This window comes from Lepidochelys kempii, chromosome 7 (assembly GCF_965140285.1).
Source record: "Lepidochelys kempii isolate rLepKem1 chromosome 7, rLepKem1.hap1, whole genome shotgun sequence".
Taxonomy (NCBI): domain Eukaryota; kingdom Metazoa; phylum Chordata; order Testudines; family Cheloniidae; genus Lepidochelys; species Lepidochelys kempii.
In genome coordinates this window covers 96,200,809-96,216,566 of record NC_136386.1, presented here as the reverse complement: position 1 = coordinate 96,216,566, position 15,758 = coordinate 96,200,809, and the positions used below count along the sequence as shown (strand labels likewise).

The window sequence follows — 15,758 nt, the reverse complement described above, 5'->3', positions numbered from 1 at the left end:
CATGGTTCAGTGATTAAGAGCAGGATACAGTCCACGCAACAGAGCAGATGTCTCAGGCAAATTGCTGGATAAAGTGTATGAAAGAGAAATTGAGCAGTGTGCAAAAGGTCTAGAGGTAAAGGTAAAATTGTTAACCTGAGTCTTGATGGAGCAGTGTCCACAATGATCCTGTTGTATGTGCTTGTGTGACAACAGAAGAAGGGAATGTCTTCCTTACAGAAACAATTGATACATCAGGAAATGCGCACACAGCAGAATACTTACAAGAAGTAGCAGCAAAAGCTATAACAAACTGTGAACAAAAATTCAAATTCAAACAAAAATTCTGGTACGCAGCTTGGTCACAGACAATGCTGGAAATGTATCCAAAATGAGAAGAAATTATTTAAAGGAAAGTGAAGAGAGTCTCAAGCTAATAACATACGGTTGCTAATGTTGCTGAAATTGCAAAATACTTCTGTAACAACCACTTTGCAGCAGCTTCTCTGAAAAGAGTGGGAGGAACCAAGCTTACTCTCCCACAAGACTTGTGATGTAATGGACTGTTTTGAGCACTATATCAAGAACTGGCCTAATCTGATGACACTTTGTGAACAAAATTGTTAAAAACTAGATGGCACTGTCACAACCAAAGTTCTCAGCACTGGGCTTAAGAGAAATGTTGAACACACACTGAGTACCCTGAAGCCTATTTCTGTAGCCTTGAACAAAATGCAGGGAAATCACTGTTTTATTGCTGATGCTGTCGAAATTTGGAAGGAACTGAGTGAGATCTTAAAAAGAGAAATATGCAATGACAGAGTTAAATTACAAGCATTAAAAAAGGGAATGGGACAAGCACTATCTCCATCTCATTTTCTTGCAGATATTCTCAATACTTGGTACCAGGGTCAAACCCTAATTGCTGAAGAAGAGGAGTTGGCTATGACATGGACATCCAGCAATCATCCCTCCATAATGCCAACTATAATAAACTTCAGAGCTAAGGGTGAACCATTCAAGAAATATATGCTTGCTGATGATGTTTTAAAGAAAGGCACACCAGGGAACTGGTGGAAGTCACTTAAACACTTGGATTCAGAGACTGTTGAAGTGATAATCTCACTTTTAACAGCAGTAGCTGTTAAAGAATGTAGAAAGAATATTTTCTTCCTTTGGACTAATTCATTCCAAATTTAGAAATCGTTTGGGACCTGAAAAAGCAGGAAAGCTTGCTTTTCTTTTCCAGATTATGAACAAACAGGAAAATGAAGGTGAAGACGACTGAGTTAGCTGCAGGAGCCAATATTTTAAGTTTCTTGTGTTGACCTGGCTGACATTGTCAATTTTTTTTTAATATTTCATTTAACTATTTTAGTTAAAAACAATTGTGACAAAAACAAACCTGATTTTAAAAAACTTGAATGTTTAACTAAATTCAAAAATTCATATGCATGTTTTGTTAAAACATTAGACATTTGCTGTTGAAGAAAAATTCCAGAATACATAACATTGTTGTTTTAGTTAAATAAAACAATTTAAATGTCTGTCTGGTGATTAACCTTCAACAGGTTAATCATTAATATGTGGAGGCAAGAAATTCCTACAAATATTAATGATTAACCTGTTGAATTGGAGATAGTTTACCTCCTAATGACTTCATAAATATCTGCTTCAGTTACCTTTGGTAAATGAAATAACCAAACAATCATTCATTTTCCGATATAGCTGTAAAGCTAATCTGAAAAGTTTTCAAAATAAATCACTTTAAAAATGCAGTGTGTACCTTCTAAAAATGAAACCTACATCTATCTATCTCTGAGTTGTGAAGAATATGTATTAAGGTTATAACAAACAACAAGAATGCACTTTTATGTAGAAATCCATGATTAAATCGAGTTTTCCTGTATAGCGATTTAAATCACAATTTAAATCAATTTGACTGAAATCAAATCCATCCTGGTTGGCAATGATAGGAGGCCTTGAGCATGGAGTAACTTAATAAGGGGAAAAATAGATGATACCTAGGGTTCAGACCAGGCTGCAGAAACTATTGTATGCAGCAATTCCTAAAATACATGCCATTTTCTCATTATTAAATAAATGTTGCTAAAAATTACTGCTATGAGATGAAGACTGATTTTATTTTGAGGCCTCTAGAGACATGACACTATTTACGAAGCAGTTAATGTAAAATTCAATCCAATGTGTTACAGGAAAGTTTAACTGTTAAGTGGGATTCGTAACTATGTTAATATAATAAAAATTAAAAAGTTATAAAATCAGTTAAATTCAAATATGTTACAGTACACAAATTTATATTTATTCTTTCATTTGTAGCTTTCTAACTCCTTAAAATCAAAACTAACAAAGCTGTTTGTGGCTATGTAGCTGTGTACACCCATAGTATACAACTAATGTTTTTGATTTTTTGTTTGTTTCAGGGATCTTTCCAATAATAGAATTGGATGTCTGACCCCAGAAATATTTGAGGGCCTTAACAATCTTCACAAATTGTGAGTATAATACCATTTTGTAATAATCATTTTTTTAAAAAGCCTTTAACACATTACAACTAGGAGAACAGGAAATTGTCCGTCAATTGTGTTGACTGAACTATCTGCAAAGGATTTTAAAAGAAGGCATGTCTGTACATTTTAAACTAGAGAAAGCCAAACTTTTTCAGTGAATTTCCCCTGGACACTTAATGAAAAACAGAGAATGGGATCCTGTCACTCAAGCCTGCTAGGACAAGAGTGAAGTAGAAGAACATAAAAGTAAACCAGCCATTATCCAATTCGTTTGGTATGTTATGTAAGCCAGACAGTGGGGTGTGCAGAGTATGGGAAAGACTGCAAATTAATTTTTTTAAAGAGTCTAAACTAATTTTAAATGCAAAAATAAACCTTTACTCTTTCTCCTTATGCATTATAGTATCGTCTTCAATTATGTGATTATATAATTTGTACTACAAGACCCCTGCCTCCATTCAATACTAAAAGCAAAAGGGCATTCTCTGTGTTTAAGTCCAACAACACTGGATTGGGATGTGGAATAAATGGATTTTTTCTTGGTTCTATCACAGATTTGGGGATATTTGGGGCAAGACTAAGGTTTACGTGGACAACCTTAATTTTGGCACTTCCGACATTTGAATAGAACTGATCCAAAAAGTAAGATTTTTTTCATTAAAAATTTCAAAAAAATTGAAAATCATTTTCAAAAGGATCCCCTTTTTTTGTGAAAATTTGGTATTGAAAAATGGGAGTTGTCAGGGTTCCCTCCCCACTCTGAACTCTAGGGTACAGACCTGGGGACCCACATGAAAGACCCATAAGCTTATTTCTACCAGCTTAGGTTAAAAACTCCCCAAGGCACAAATTCTCTCTTGTACCTTGGATGGGGTAACACTGCCACCACCAAGTGATTTTATTAAAACTCAGGGAAAGGACCACTTGGAGTTCCTAGTCCCCCGTAATATCCCTCCAAGCCCCCGCACCCCCTTTCCGGGGGAGGCTTGGGAATAAACAAGACGAGCACAGACCAACCTTGGTTTTTTTAGGATACTAAAAAAACCCCAATCAGATTCTAAAAGAAACAGAACTTTATTATAAAGAAAAAAGGTAAAAGAAGCACCTCTGTAAAATTAGAATGGAAGATAATCTTACAGGGCAATCAGATTCAAAAACGCAGAGGATTTCCGTCTGGGCCAAACTTTAAAGTTACAAAAAGAAAACCAGGAATTACACCTTCCTCTCAGCACAGAGAAAATCACAAGCCAAAACAAAAATAAGCTAACGCAGTCCCTTACTGTTACTTATAATTCTAATGGAGTTGGATTGCTTGCTTCCTTGATCTGTGTCCAGCAAGCACACAGAACAGACAGACCAAAAGCCTCCCCCCCGGCCCCAGATTTGAAAGTATCTTGTCCCCTTATTGGTCCTTTTGGTCAGGTGCCAGCCAGGTTACCTGAGCTTCTTAACCCTTTACAAGTAAAAGGATTTTGTGCCTCTGGCCAGGAAGGATTTTATAGTACTGTATAATGGAAGGTTGTTACCCTTCCCTTTATATTTATGACAGGAGTAGAACTATTTTTCCCTCCTTTCTTTCCCTTCTCCCCTCCCCCCCCCCGCCCCGTTCAGATTGTATTCTGCTTTTGAGGGCTTGACTTTGCAGCCTTACATTCTTCTAACATACTTTCTGTATGTAATTATGATATAAGCCAAGTTACCTATCAAGCGTATACTCTACAAAGAATGCAACTGAAAGTTTAACTTTCATACCAAGAAGAGGCAGAAGATAAAATATGATGCCTTTCATTTTGCATAGTTTGAAAACTCAGCTCAGATCAAACATGCTAATGATAATCCCAAATATTGGTATTCATAATGGTAAAAAAAATCACCTGTTTATATTCCGTACAGATGGCATAATATTTTATCATCTTAAATGTGCAATAAAACATATTACAGTGAAGACTCAAAATGGTAGCTGAGAAAAAGTAGTCCACAGACTATTAAATTAGGGGAGATTTAGAAAACCAGGGTACTTCAAATTGGGTTGCTTCTGGAAATATTAATTTAGGCAGCTCAATTTTAAGGAAGCAGTCAGCATCCTATTTGCCATTAATTTAACTTGTATAATTGCTTCACTGTACATGTGGATCATTCAGTCCTGAATTTCTTGGCGTTTGTATGTAATGATATGTTAGTGCAACAAGGATGTTGAAATGCAGAACAAGTAGTGCATTTAATAAATCTCTTCTTGTAAAAGCTATTGATTGAGTAGTAGAACTAAAGCATTCTGAAGTTGAAGGGAGTGTGTCATTGCACCTAACAGATGATAAAAGTTTATTCATGAGCAGAAGGAACCTTTGGAAGTTTACTTATTTCCTATTGGCTGATCAAGACAGCAGTTTATTCTTAAATCTTAGTTCTTATGTGAATATGTAGTGTATTCTGAACACAAAACTATGTATTACACTTATATAGTACCTGTCAAACAAACGTAACCAAAGTTCTTAAATTCTATAAATGGATCCACCAGTTAGCACTCTTTGATTTCAGTGGGCTTGAGAGTATGATCCTTGGGCCTGATTCGAGTAAACACAGGTTTATAGGATATACAGAATTCTCCTCACTCACCAAGAAAAGGAAGCCACCCTCTGAGGCAGACTGTGGCCATTTCTAGCATTATGAAGCAGTATTGTATAAGTGAGGAATATCGGATCTATTTGAAACTGCCAAGGCTATTTACATAAGTAGAATGAAGTTGGAATTTAGCCAGGAACACTGGGGTTAATACCCTATTCTTGTGAAAAGTGTCGGGGTATTTTTTAATTATCACAAATGGTCAGGACCTCAGTTTTCCTCTTGTCCAAAAGGTGGTAAAAGTGCACTGCCTCCTAATTCCATGCTAGTTCCATCTTTTGAATCTGGATAGCAGCACCCTAGGTTTTTCTTGGTGGTTCATGAACAAATACTTTCCAGACTCTCTATTCTTTAGCACCTGTTTGAAATACAGAAAATTGTCTGGTAGTAATGCATTTGCCATTGATATAATTGGAAATGTGTTTACTAATCAACTGAGGAGCATGAGACAGCTAAATTGTAGAAGAGCTGTGTAGAAACATTTATTTGGCATAACAATAGTGTTGATATACACAGTTTTGAAAGCACTGAGCAAGTGATGTGAAGGTGACAAGTTCTTAAACTAGTAACTGGCACTGATAAAGCAATCAAGCCTGGTCCAGGTAACTGAAAAAATGGAAATCACATACATACTCTTTGAATGCTGGAGCTGTAGCTCACGAAAGCTTATGCTCTAATAAATTTGTTAGTCTCTAAGGTGCCACAAGTACTCCTTTTCTTTTTACGGATACAGACTAACACGGCTGCTACTCTGAAACCTACTTACTGTAGAAACTCTTCTAAGCTCTCTTGCTACCTTAGCATGACAAAGTACAAGGAATCATTTGTAGGCCATTATTAGAACCAGTAGAGAGAGCCATAAGTCTACTGGAAAGAGCAAGAGAGGTAAATCTCTAGTCATCTTCTGCTAACTACAGAGATTAGGTTTCTTACAGTGTTTAAAAGCATAAATATCGGGTGAAACAAAGGCAATTGGAATATGTTTCATTTAGATTAACATAATTCAAGGTTTTTTAAGAGTTATGTGTTACCCTTTGATTTAATTTGCAGAACGTTTTGGGACACCACTGGCTTTAGGTTTCATTTCATATTGGTTTTTCATCATGTACTGTAGGGTATATATCCATACCCAGCAACATGGGGAAGGATTTAAATCCTTTGCTTGAATTAGGGAGGACAACTTGGGCTGCCCTGAAAAAACTGTCAGAGGTACCAACTCTAATGCAAAGGTCTTTAACTAGTTTAATTAAAGGGCGGATAGAGGGCAGTTTGGAGCAGATTGTCTTCAAAACAGGAGTAAGAAGAATATTTATGTTCATTGACCTGGGCAGGATTTTGTCTGCTGGCCCTGAAAGCCAAGGGCCATGGTACAGTATATTCTCGTCAGCACCAGAAAGGGTACACAATTATTTTAGATCTGGCCAAACCACAGACTTGATTTAGTTAATAAATTCATTGATAACTGCCATATTTAAGCTAGATTGGGTTTCAAGTACAACCACTGAATCCACTTAAAAACATAGCCCCCTTGATGGCACCCATAGAGATGGAGGATTTTGCCCAAAGCTTGTGCCAAAAAAGTCTCATACCTTGCAATGAATAGGAGTTGAACTTTTGGTTAGCATTGAAATGCAAAGTTTTCACACTATTTCAGAAATTTATCACTGCCTGTCAATGATGTGTGATTATTTTCCCTGAGATTGATCCAGGTTTTACACTTACTTGGAGCTGATGAATTTGCCAAAATGGAAGAGTACCAAAATGATCCTAGCGCATATATTCATGTTATATGACAGGTGTAGCTGACTGCAATCCAGGTAGTTCAAAAGATGCTTTGTTATGACTCGCTAATCTATTGGCTTGGCTTTCCTGGCTTGTATTTTATCCTTTGGCCATGCCTATATTTGGTGAGCTTCTTATATTCTAAACATGATTATAAGTGACATAATTGAATGTAACAAGTCTTTCATATCTCCTTTTGGCCTTCTCAAGGGTCATGTTTCAATGCTATGTTCCAGGAACCAGGTATGCAAATGGATTTCTGGTGTGTAATGGGGCTCTTAATAATTTAAACACCTGTTCTACTTGGAACTAAGTATCAGGAGCAGCAGAAGATTATGGGTATCACTTTAATGATATATCAGAGTCTATTTTGATGAACCTGGATAAATTAGCACCTCAGACTATAAAATGTTCCAGCCTGAAACATGCTTTGACAAACAGTTACTTCTGAATCTTCTTTTTAAAAGTATGAAGCACACCTTGCTGTTTACTTGCAATTATTTGATTAAAGTACATCTGATTTATATTTCATCGTGACTCTGAATCATCATTAGTTATCTTTATGATAATATCTTATAATAAATTCTCTTGTGACTTTGTTAATGTCATTGAAGCAGCTAATCACTATGTACACTGTAGAGATAAAGTACAAAACAAGTAACATGTAGGGAATCCAATTGGCACTACTGTAGTGGTATCAAGAAACTATCCACTGTAACCTATCCCAGCTTACACCTCTCCTCTCATTTTTATCCCCCACCCCCTCAATCTCTTCCCACATTTAATTAATCTCTCCTTGCCTCTCCCTTTATCTGTTCATCACTTTCATCTTTATACTTTCTTCAGTGCTGTTCTTATGCCTGGAACACACTCCCTATTCAAATGCCCCTTGTGTCCTCCCTATTTTCACTTAAATCCCTCCTCAAACTTCACTTCTGCCATAACCACAAAAAACCATCCTGTCAGTCAAATGCTGGGATCACTCCCTCATTTGAAAGAGAAAATACAACTAGAAGAAGAAAGAAAAAAAGACTACAGATTAGCATTATCCTCTGTGTCTGTATGTGTTGGTGTTAGAGTTGTGCAGCATTTAACATTGATTAAAACACTGAAGAAAATATTCTCATCCTTCATTATTACAGCAAATAAGAAAAACAGAAAACCCTTGATGGCAGGTGATTCAGAAATATTTAGGTTACCATAGTGTAGGCCAAATCCTGATCAGTCCAGTTCACGCTGAGAAACCCTCAGCACCTCAGCAAGGTGTTTAAGCATGTGCCTAACAGTAAGTACATGAATGGTCTCACTGATTTTAGAGTTAGACATCTGCATAATTGGGGTCTCTATGATGCTGAGTGCCCTCAACTCCCATTGATATCAGCAAACAAAAACTATATTTAATGAGAGTTAAAATTGCACAGAGCATGCTCCATCTACACTATGGTATGCTAAAAGCATAGACATAAGAATTTATGGGGAAAGTCTAGTGCATTTCTTTATATCTCCATATTTCCTAGAGTCAGTAATGTACTCCAACACCCCATCAGGCTTTTACTTCCATTTCCAGCAGATCCCTAAAAGCAATACGTACTGCAGTTTTATCAAACTTGGAGGGTGACACAAAACCTTAACAGTGACCTCATCTCCTGTGACAAAGCTCCTGCTCTACCTTGGTGGGTCTTGCGCTTATTGGCGCATTTGCTCGCCTTGGAGCTTCACAGCAGCCCTCAGATTGGCCGTTTTTCTGAACCCACAGTCCAGGTTGACTTCTTCTGTGTCTGACCAGGAGTTGGGAGGATTTGGGGGGAACCCGGGCCCACCCTCTACTCCGGGTTCCAGCCCAGGGCCCTGTGGAATGCAGCTGTCTAGAGTGCCTCCTGGAACAGCTGTGTGACAGCTACAACTCCCTGGGCTACCTCCCCATGGCCTCCTCCAAACACCTTCTTTATCCTCACCACAGGCCCTTCCTCCTGGTGTCTGATGATGCTTGTACACCTCAGTCCTCCAACAGTCCGCGTTCTCACTCTCAGCTCCTAGTGCCTCTTGCTCCCAGCTCCTCACACGCACACCACAAACTGAAGTGAGCTCCTTTTTAAAACCCAGGTGCCCTGATTAGCCTTCCTTAATTGATTCTAGCAGCTTCTTGATTGGCTGCAGGTATTCTAATCAGCCTGTCTTAATTGTCTCCAGAAGGTTCCTGATTGTTCTGGAACCTTCCCTGTTACCTTACCCAGGGAAAAGGGACCTACTTAATCTGGGGCTAATATATCTGCCTTCTATTACTCTCCTGTAGCCATCTGGCCCGACCCTGTCACACTCCTTTCAGATCAAGTGTCTCAAAAGAACAGCACACCTGACTCACATGTTCCACGCACTTGGGAAGTTCTTTTGCCTTAACATTGATGAGGTCACTGTTAAAGGTTTGCTTTAGAGTGCAAATAAAATATCAATTTATTTTTTCTGTATAAATTTATTTTTCGTCAAAGCATGATAAAATTCATTGTACTCAAAGTTTATATTCTGTGATTTGGGTTTTGCCATTTTGATGAGATTATTACTAAATAAAGATGTAAAGTTCTTGTTTAAACTGAGTTCTGTAATAGAGCCTTAAATAGGGTGCAGTTCCTGCTACACTATGAGAGATGCAAGGTACTCAGCACTTCACAAACTTGCACCAGCATTTCTAGTAGGATGGAAATGGGTTTTAGCATCTCCTATCTTTACAACATTTATTCAGTTATCTTCATGGCTTCATACATTATCATCCACGCTGCATATTTGTCATTGGGCATCATGCACGGTACAGTTTTCTTGAATAAACACCATAAAAGTAATATTATCTTTCAAGAATAAATGATTTTCGTAAAAGAATTCCATAAACGTTTTTGACCTGTGATACTTCCTCATCTTTCTGGCAGGAACTCATCAGGGCACATGTTCCTGTACATAATGGAGTCCCTGCAAAGATTTTTTTTTTTAAATCAGATCATTTACAGCTTTCCAGAGGCTTCATTTGTTAAACAGTACTTTTAAACTTAATTCTTACCTTCAGTATAGTTTGAGTTCTTTACTTTGTAGACAGAACAAGAAATATAAATCAGTAAAAAATCAATTTTCTGTCAAAAAGGCTTGCATCTTTATTTTTCGATACAACTTATTTTCTTGGTGACAACACATTTCCTGCTGAACAGTCCTCTAAGACATGAAATTTTGCAGCCATCTTAAATGTAGTCATGTAAATTCAGAAGGCTTCAGGCATTTACTTATTTGCATAGATAGAAAAGAACATTTGTCAGCAATCCAGAAATATGTGCTTTATCTGAAAGGAAACTTTAATCTTAGATGCTACACCAATTTTTATTTAACTGGTATAGCAATGGAGAATATGACTTGACATTTAGGCATTTGCCATTGATGTTAACATGTATTGAGCACAACAATACCATTAGACTATGCAAAAGGAAATTAATATATTTGTAGTCATGAAGTTAAAAACCAATCAGGAATCAATTACCAAAGACAATTAGAGCTATTTAGAACTGAGATGTTCAGACTTGTTCCTTAAAGACAGTAATAAATTTTCAAAGCAAATTCATGGACAAATCCTCTTACAACAGACATTTCTTGACTGACCCCATGACACTGGATCTTTTTGTAGTTTATAGAAAAAGTTTACATTTCCAAGAAGTTTAATATGAAAATATAATGAAATGTAACCTTAGAATATGAAACTAACTTGCTTTATAGTTAGTCTCATTTTACACATAAAACATATTCAGTATGTTCTCTAAACGCTTCTCAATATTAAATTAATCAATTTATTTGGTCTGGATTACCGTGAAGTATCATGTTACATAGATTTAAAAGAGCACAACATAGCTCTAACATAGGTCTAACTGTTTATATCACTGTATCGTAACTTCAAATTTAAACACGGAAAATATTACTGGATCTATAACAGCTATGAATATCTGTTTATTAGAAGATATTGCATCATAGAAATGTGTCTGCTGTGAAAGGAAGATGAAAATCGGTGTGTGATTTGCTTTATACATGTTTATATATAGTCTTTCATCAAAAAAGGATATGTAACCTTAAGAAAGTATATCTTATTTATTCTTCCCATGGAACAAAGCAGCAAAGTTCTAACCTATTTTATTTTTTTAACAGCAGCAAAAATTCTGCCATATACATTAACAACTGGTTTGTATCTTTTATTTGTTATAGTAACTGTATGTTGCTTCTTTTCTAGGAATTTGTCAGGGAATATTTTTTCAAGTCTCATGACTGGACTTTTTTCTGAGCTATTAGCTCTGAAAGCCTTGTAAGTATGGCTTCATTATGTAAAATTCTATTTTGGATATCATACAAATCTATTGTTGTCATATATGTGTACTATATTGTAGCTAAGATATCTTGGTGTTCTCTAGTTTTACATGTCAAAAGCACAGAGGTTTAATAATCAAGGCTGAAACTACATATTAAGTCCTTCTGTTAATACCATAGACTATATAGTGTTTCTTTTTCCCCATTTACCCTAATTTGAGAACTTCTCAGAACCAGTGTGGCAGAACTGCAGTATTAATTTGAATGGGCTTGCTTTTGTCAGTTTCTAATTACTTAAAATGTACTGCCTTTTGCAATAATTTTCCTTTGTTTTTTATGGAAACAGGGAAAAAAGAGGAAAAACAAATTAATACCAAATAATTTTCATTTGAAAATTTCCAATAATTAATTACTGAATGTATTAAATACACACATTAGAGGGTTTTTTAAATGGGTAAATATTGTTTGCATGGTGTTAGAGACTGAGGGTAATCTACACTGCAATAAAAAACCCACAGCACAAGGCTTGGGCTGCAGGGTTAAACATGGCAGTGTAGTCATTCAGGCTCGGGCTGGAGCCTGGGCTCTGAGACCTGCCCCCATTTCCCCCTTTTTCCCAGCAGGGCTTCAGAGCTTAGGCTCCAGTCTATGTCCAAACATCTACACTGAAATTTTTAGCCTTGCAGCCCTAGCCCAGTGAGCCTGAATCAGCTGCCACAAGGCAAGCCATAGCCTAGCCATGCCATGAGTCTTTCATTGCAAGGTAGACATACTCTAAGGGGAACTTTTAATAGACAAAGTAATAGCTTAGGATCATTTTGCTTAGTAGGGTCATACAGGTTTTAGCTTTGAGTGCACACACTGATGCAAAATTAACGAGTGTAGTGGACAAATAGTGTCACTGTAATTACGTGCATATGGAATATGGTGGGCCAAATTCTCATTGAAGTCAAAGGATGGTGCATTGTACCTAAGAGTAGAATTGGGCATAGTATCTTGGAATCCATATGAGTGAGGAAAATGTATATTATTTGTCATGTGATGCCTATCTTTATGTTTAGATGCATCAGTCTAATTTTGTGCTGTATACATTAATTTATTTTGCAAAAGTGCATTTTGGTCCTTCAGTGTTACTTTTTTATTTTCCTAGACATTTCAACACTGATTCGCTCATCTGTGACTGTAATCTAAAATGGGTTTTGCAGTGGGCTAGAAATGCTTCAGTTCGAATAGCAGAAGAAACAGTTTGTGCTTACCCCAGTACTTTACGAGGACTGGCATTTCATACCCTGAAGGAAAACCAGCTGATATGTGGTGAGTTGCACACTAATTTAACATTATAAATTGAAGTGGATTTCCCACGAAAAGGTGTAAACCGATGAATGAATGCCAAACAGAATGTGCTGATGTATAGCCTTCTCATGAGTGGAAGAAAACCAAGGTACGGTGCACAGAAAATAGCACTAACATTGAAAGAGAATGAGGAGTCTGGTGGCACCTTAAAGACAAACAGATTTCTTTGGGCTTAAGCTTTCGTGGGTAAAAAGCCACTTCTTCAGATGCATGAGGTGAAAATTACAGATACAGGCATAAATATATATATTGGCACATGAAGAGAAGGGAGTTACCTTACAAGTGGAGAACCAATGTTGAAGGCCAATTCAGTCAGGGTGGATGTGGTCAACTCCCAATAATTGATGAGGCAGTGTCAATACCAAGAGAGGGAAAATTGCTTTTGAAGAAGTGGATTTTTTACCCGTGAAAGCTTATACCCCAATAAATCTGTTAGTCTTCAAGGTTCTACCGGATTCCTCATTGTTTTTGTGGATACAGACTAACACGGCTACTACCCCTCTGATAATTGAAGGAGAATACAACTTGGAAAAAATACAGCTGTCTTGTTTCATATAAAATGGAATTTGTAAATCACAGAAACATAACTGTCATGTCCCATATATAAAATAATATTTAATTATGGTATAAAATAAACATCAATCCATAGTGGTAGTTCTACATAAAGCAGTGTATTCCTGCAGGGATTAAAACAATATTTTTTTAGGTTGTACACTTAACAGCATGGCATAAATGTGAAACCACATTGCTACATCTCTCACGTTTATGAACCTGTACAGTATTCTTTACCACTGTGCACTGGAGAGTAATAGAATTTTTATATTGAGAAGAGTTCCAGTTAGGCAAAATTCATTATTTGAAAATGTATAAAGGAAATAGCTCTTTGAAAAAGCTTTCCCACCATAACCAAAGTGATGGGGAAAGGAGGAGGTGAGAGAGAAGAATATGAATGAATGAATGAATAAACGATATATCAAGGTGAGCCTCTTATAGTAAGGAAGAGACTAAAACAGGTGACTCAAAGCAACAATGTTATACATTAGTAAGTGCAAAAAAGTATATCAGAAGCTCTCAGATACCACAGTAATGATCTCAATAGAAAATCCTAACAGACAGAAATATCACTTCACAGAGCCTTCAATATTAATATGATCTTTATGAGGAGTTTCTTGAATTACAATAGGTTGCTGGGATGCATGCTAAATATATTCTAAAAACATGATACAAAGACCAGTGTACTAGTTGCATTCTATGTGTACATCTATTCTGTAGCTGAGAGCAGATAGAAACCTGTCCAGGCCCCCTGGGTATGCACTTGGGTGGCTAGTGTGAGCCACTGGTGCTACCTCCATCTACCTTGTTATTTTGAACATGCTAGTGCAAGCAGAGCTGGCATGTGTCTGTCTTCTTGCACAGGGAAGCAAGCTCCCAGCTGCAATGTAGACACACCCTTATACTAAAAACTATAAAAGCAAAGAGTAGGCCGTGCTAATACGAAGGAGGGAGGTAGGGCCCAGCAGTGATCCTAGTACAAATTCTGGTTTTAAAAACAATTTTCAGGTATTTAGAAGTTGGGAGAGATACCAAGGGATGCAAGCGCCTTTCTCTGCAGCAAAACGTGTGATTGTGAGTAGGACTGTTAATTAATTGCAGTTAACTCATGCAGTTAACTTAAAAAAATTAATCACGATTAATCATAGTATTTTTCAATTCACCTCACACAAATACTGTAATGCAATCTCTTTATTGTGTAAGTGCAACTTACAAATATAAGGTTTTTTTGTTATATAACTGCACTCAAAAATAAAGCAATGTAAAACTTCAGAGCCTACAGGTCCACTCAGACCTACTTCTTGTTCAGCCAATTGCTAAGACAAACAAGTTTGTTTACATTTACAGGAGATAATGCTGCCCTCTTCTTATTTATAATGTCAACTGAAAGTGAGAACAGGCATTTGCATGGCACTTTTGTAGCCGGCATTGCAAGGTATTTAGGTGCTCGATATGCTAAACATTTGTATGTCCCTTCTTGCTTTGGCCACCATTCCAGATGACATGCTTCCATGTTGATGATGCTTGTTAAAAAAATAATGCTTTAATTAAATTCGTAACTGAACTCCTTGGGGGAGAATTGTATGTCTACTGCTCTGTGTTTTACCTACCTTCTGCCATATATTTCATATTATGGCAGTCTCAGATGATCACCCAGCACATGTTCATTTTAAGAACACTTTCACTGCAGATTTATCAAAATGCAAAGAAGGTACCAATGTGAGATTTCTAAAGATAGCTACAGCACTCGACCCAAGGTTTAAGAATCTGAAGTACCTTTCAAAATTTGAGAGGAACGAGGTGTGGCGCATGCTTTCAGAAGTCTTAAAAGAGCAGCACTCTGATGTGGAAACTACAGAACCCGAACCACCAGAAAAGAAAATCAACCTTCTAATAGGGGCATCTGACTCAGATAATGAAAATGAACATGCATTGGTCTGCACTGCTTTGGATTATTATCAGGCACAACCCGTCATCAGCATGGACATATGTCAAGGTTCCTCCCCCACTCTGAACTCTAGGGTACAGATGTGGGGACCTGCATGAAAAACCTCCTAAGCTTATCTTTACCAGCTTAGGTCAAAACTTCCCCAAGGTACAAAATATTACCCCCGTTATCCTTAGACTGGCCGCTACCACCACCAAACTAATACTGGTTACTGGGGAAGAGCTGTTTGGACGCGTCCTTCCCCCCAAAATACTTCCCAAAACCTTGCACCCCACTTCCTGGACAAGGTTTGGTAAAAAGCCTCACCAATTTGTCTAGGTGACTACAGACCCAGACCCTTGGATCTTAAGAACAATGAACAATCCTCCCAACACTTGCACCCCCCCTTTCCTGGGAAATGTTGGATAAAAAGCCTCACCAATTTACATAGGTGACCACAAACCCAAACCCTTGGATCTGAGAACAATGAAAAAGCATTCAGTGTTTTACAAGAAGACTTTTAATAAAAAATAGAAGTAAATAGAAATAAAGAAATCCCCCCTGTAAAATCAGGATGGTATATATCTTACAGGGTAATTAGATTCAAAAACATAGAGAACCCCTCTAGGCAAAACCTTAAGTTACAAAAAAGATACACAGACAGAAATAGTTATTCTATTCAGCACAAT

General features: G+C 37.1%; 1 protein-coding gene across 1 annotated transcript in view; it reads left to right on the top strand.

Moving 5' to 3' along the window:
• ADGRA1 (adhesion G protein-coupled receptor A1) overlaps positions 1–15,758 on the top strand; it is a 469,964-nt gene that overhangs the window by 197,710 nt on the left and 256,496 nt on the right. The window contains exons 4-6 of the mRNA XM_073353951.1: positions 2,424–2,495; positions 11,164–11,235; positions 12,388–12,551. Of these exons, the coding sequence (XP_073210052.1) occupies positions 2,424–2,495; positions 11,164–11,235; positions 12,388–12,551 (308 nt within the window). The remainder of the gene's footprint in view (positions 1–2,423; positions 2,496–11,163; positions 11,236–12,387; positions 12,552–15,758) is intronic.